The following is a 4,899-nucleotide window of genomic DNA, read 5'->3' as shown; positions in this document are numbered from 1 at the left end:
AAATAAATATTTTATAAATTATTTGTTTGCTTCATTGTGACACTTAATTTGCTTCTGTAGTCCCAAGAAGTGAAGTCATAGATTAATAAATAAATAAGCCCAGATTGTATCGTTGTATCTATTTGTGGGGGCAAAAAGTGTCATCACCTTTAATCCTAACATAGGCTACTTGGTAAGGGTTAATCTTGTGGAAGACCAACATGGAGGTCGGGTGGTAGGAGGCAGCTTGTCGCTCTTGTCGGGTCAGCTGGTACAGCAGCAGCAGCAGCTTCTCTCTGACAGATGTGAGCCACTTTGTTGAACCATGCGTGTTGACAGCGGCTGTAAACCCACAGAGCAGATGCAGACTGACTTCAGCCTCAGCGCAGAAATGAATGATCCGACAGTCCTGTTCGGAACTGGGACGATTTGAAGAGGAAGAACTGTTGCATCTTCGGAGTAACAATCGAGGTTTTTTTTTTTTTCTTCCCTCCAACCCCACGCTCTCTGTTATTTGTTAAAAAATATTGCCTGAAGAATAGAGCATATATGATGAAATGCAAGGCCAACCAGACCAGGACATACGACGGAGATGGCTTCAAGCGAAGAGCGGCGTGTTTGTGTTTGAGAAACGAGAAGGAGGACGAGGTAAGCTGCGTGGGTTTTCCACGGCCGAAGTTAGTAGTTCTCAGTGTTTACAGAGGGGGAGGGCACTTTTTGCTCTAATCTGAACTCAAACCAAACACTGGCTTTCTTTATCAACGCGCAGCCCAGTCAGCTCGGTCTGCGTGCAGAGCAGAGGTGAGCTTTAATTGGTTGAGGGGTCAAATATTTGACCTATTAAACTACATGGAGTCCGAACAACCTCAGCGGTGAAACATTATTGAGGAAATCCATGCAGCTTGTGTTTCGAAAAGACAACACATCTCCAGTCTGTTGTCGGTGTCACTCAGGCATTTATTCAATGACATTTTTATTTAACTGCTGGCAGATGCATTTCACAACCAGGCTCCTCCTAATACACTGCCTAACTAGTCGCTGCCAGTTTAAAGACCTTGCATCTGAATTTAGTTTTAAAGGTGGTTTGTGCTGTTTTGAGTTTATCTTTATTCACAGGGACTCAAGATAGATGTTGCTCTTACTCTGTAAACTGTAAAAATGACTTTTTCCTCACTGCCTCAAACTAAAGTTTTCCTTCTTTACGTAGTTTAGAATTGCCAAAAATATTTATGAATGGTAATTACTAGCTAGAATATTCAGGGGGTTATTTTATTTTATTTTTCTCACTTTACAAATTCAAAAGTTAAAAACTGTGTGTATTCGGCAGAATTTGGTAGAACTGCCTCTTTATGTTTACGGTGATACATTAAGTGTCCTTCCGCAAGCTTTGCAATAGTTTACTTGAATTTTCTGTTGACTCCACGAGAACAGCAATGAATATCAATATCTTTAAAATAAAGCTAATTGTTTTGTTTGATATTTTGTCTTATGTTTTCAACAGCAGTTCTTGTGTTTATTAGGTTTTGACTGCAGTGATTTGCAGGGAAAGCCATCAATTATGTTCATCACTTTTATCGTTACCCCGAAAATGTCGTGGTCAGTTGTGAACATAGCCCATCTAGTGCAAGTCATTAACTTTTCTGTTCTTAAACAATCTAAATTGGACGCATGTGTAGGGTCATCGGCCATTTGGAAGATCTATTTCTGCCCAGGCTTCAACTTCCTGTCTAATATCTTAATATTTTTCTTCAATATTCACATAATCTTCTGTCCTCATGATGCCATCTGTTTTGTGACGTGCACCAGTCCCTCATATCGTATGAGCAGCAATATCATATGATAGGATGCTCATATCATCTGTGAATTCACAGATGGAATAGTGCAAATGCCCCCATGCCCCTCTCTTTCCTAGCCGTCACAAAAGGTCCTTATGTCCAAACATTAACGTCTCAGTTTCATCAGACCACAGAAGATGTCCTCAAGAACTGAGACTTTTGTCCCTGAGGGCTTTGGCAGACTATTATTTGGGTTTTTTTGGAGTAATGGGTTGTTGTTGACAGAGGACTTGTTGTAGTGTGGTTAATGACACTCGTAGAGTGAAGCCCAGTCGACGACATCGTCCTCTAGGCTTCCCCAAATAAATAGAGAGAAATTCTTGATATTTGCATGTGTAAGAAATGCATTGAAGTTATCTTCCGCTTGGTCAAAGTATGTATTATTATTATTTCAGTATTTGCTTTTTTCATATTTTCTGTGGAATAAAGTTTGAAAATATTTAAATGGCTCAGGAAGAGCAGAAAGAAAGGTATGTGTTACCTCACATAAATAGTAGCATTCAGTTAGTTAACCTGCACAGTAAATCCTCTTCAATCACATAAATTATGTGTTCAATCACATAAATACTGAATAATTTGATTATTATCTAAACAGTTACTCATCCTTTTTTTCTAACTAAAAACAATTTTAACAGCATTTTTGATTATTCCTTTAATATATCGTGAGTGTATTAATTATTTTGTTTGCTACTCAACTGTAGTGCTTTGTGACATTCATAGTTGTAGCATCATTTGGCGCTAATAGCTTGTTCTGCCACGAGGCAAAAGCCACAAACAAATAATGACGCCAAAGAAAAACGATAACACCAAATTTACTTGGTTTTATTTGATCTGAAATTCGAATTTCCGCTAAATATTCCCCTAAATCCGTCCTATTGGTGTAGATGTCAGCAAAGGGCTGTAAAAATCTGCATCTTAAATGCTAGGAGCAGACTTTGTAGAGTCTAGGTTAATTTGGCAATGGCTCCTGGTTATGTAATCCTGCAGTTCTGTTTTTTTTTTTTTTTTGTTTTTTTTTCTGTTCAAACTCTTAAAACCTTTCCAGTTAACACATGGAGGGTGTCAGTCAGCCTGGTGACGGCAGCAGTTTAAGGAGCACATGTGATAGGCAGAGTTCGGAGCCGAGTGCCTGTTAGAGTGTGCTCAACACCAAGTGACCCCTTAGGTGCAATTTATAGAAACAAGGTGCAGGCACTGACTGTACAGATAGATCTGCCAGCTCCTTGTGCTCATACCCCCTTTTCCACTGTCTGTACTGCTTTTCATCAAGGTCTCCACTTCTCTTCTTCGGGGATTTGCCGCCATAAAGCTGTCAGCAGCCTTTGGTGCTGTTCAACGTAGTGTGTTACTATTAAAACTTGAACAGGTTGTTGGTATTAAAGACATCACTCTGAATTGTCCACCCTGTTAGTTTTGCTTATCTGGGATTGGCTTGTGGAGGAAAGTGGTCAGTCAGACATCGCTCTCCATAGAAACACTCGCTTGGCTCAATTTAGGGACCGTAAATCCAAAGCTTTGCATTTTGGCTCTTCTCTATTATTGACCTTATTACTGCAGACGAAGCTCCTATCCATCTCTCCATTGCCTGCTTCATACTACTGTCACTCTCAAATGACACTTTGAGATACTTGAATTCATCTTCTTTGCATGTAATTCTTTGTAATCACCTTATTTAACAAGAATAGGTTTTTGTTCTCTTCCTCAGGGATGTGCTACAATTGTGGGACATAGTAATAACTAATTATGAGTCATAAAAAATATGCTTCATAAATAGGGGAAAAAAATCAATTGGAACTTTGTTCTCCCTTTTATTATCATATTGCTGCAGTGTATTAATGTGTCAATAGGAACACATTTGCTTTTATTGCTTCACAGATGACATTCAGGTTGAACGACGTATTAAATTTACTGGCAATATTCTGTCGTAACCTTTTATTATTACCAGGTAATAATAAAACCTGGATTAAGGTGAACTTTCTTAATGTTAAAAATAAGACATATCTCCACCTATCTTCTGCAACAATCATTCTCTTGTCATTATCTTCCTGTAAGATGGAGTATTATCTCTCTTTTGAAGATCTAGAAAGTGATCCGTTCTTTTTCATATCACATTTAGACACTTAGCAATCACCTTTATACTGGTTTACATCTTTTTTTCCTATCCCCATTCTTTATGTAAAAGTCCTCCACAACGCTACAGCTCTTCTGTTAACTATCACAAAAAAAGCAGGAACAAATACTGTCAAATAAATAAACAACATTTGCTTCTCGACAGATTAATTTCTCTCTTCTTTCGTTTTTTTTCTTCCCTGTTGCATGTTTCAGCGATCAAATGTATTGTAAGATCAGGAAAAGCTAACCAGAGAAAATACAGTTTTCAGATTTTATTTCATTTATTAGTGAATTAAATTTAATGCTGAATCCAAACTAATGGAAAAAAGTTAAGTGCCCCCTTAACCTCGCAACTGAATGTGCAACAACAACGGCCTTAAGGTGTTTGTGAAAACGGGAAATTAATCTTTTATATTACTATGGAGGAACTTAGCCCACTGGTCAGCCTCGCTGGATGGTTTTTGAGCATTAACAGCCTTTTTACGGTCATGCCAGCGCACCTTATTTGGTGAAAGTCTATAGATTGACTTGACCTCACCAAAAATCCAGTCTTATGTCTTTCTGAGCCATTCAGAGGTGAACTGAGGCAAGTCAGACCTGCAGTGGTTTAGATTCAAAAACCCACCAGATCAGAAGTTGTTTTTGGATATGTAAACTGTTGCTTTGACTGGTGAAGTTCAGGTGAGGGACTATTATTTTCTAGCCACTTTCTGACACTTTTTCACTGATTTGAATAGCAAATGTTCCGTTGCATTTCCCATTCTGAAGACTGGCCTAGGGACGGGCCTCTGTGTTGCTTCATGTCAATACGACACTGAAACAGGAAGTTGTGAGTTAATCATTAACATTTTTCTTGACACTCTTATCAACTTTAAAAAGTAAATATTGTCACCTTCCTAAAATAATGGTGTATTTTTTTTTTTTTTTTTGCCTAAAACTTGTTTTGGAAAGAAAGAAGGGGGGATTTTATTTT

General features: G+C 38.2%; 1 protein-coding gene across 2 annotated transcripts in view; it reads left to right on the top strand.

The window, feature by feature from the left end:
• Positions 1-201: 201 nt before the first annotated feature.
• Positions 202-4,899, top strand: part of nudt4a (nudix (nucleoside diphosphate linked moiety X)-type motif 4a) — a 15,240-nt gene continuing 10,542 nt past the window's right edge. Inside the window, exon 1 of one of the 2 annotated variants that reach the window (XM_015038093.1) lies at positions 202-627. In XM_015038093.1, the coding sequence (XP_014893579.1) occupies positions 529-627 (99 nt within the window). In that variant the 5' untranslated portion in view covers positions 202-528. The remainder of the gene's footprint in view (positions 628-4,899) is intronic. The other variant, XM_015038092.1, reaches the window with a different exon arrangement.

Source organism: Poecilia latipinna, unplaced genomic scaffold, assembly GCF_001443285.1.
Source record: "Poecilia latipinna isolate Pla-1442-1.1 unplaced genomic scaffold, P_latipinna-1.0 Scaffold429, whole genome shotgun sequence".
Taxonomy (NCBI): domain Eukaryota; kingdom Metazoa; phylum Chordata; class Actinopteri; order Cyprinodontiformes; family Poeciliidae; genus Poecilia; species Poecilia latipinna.
The sequence above is the reverse complement of the archived record's forward strand: the minus strand, read 5'-3'. Positions and strand labels throughout refer to the sequence as shown.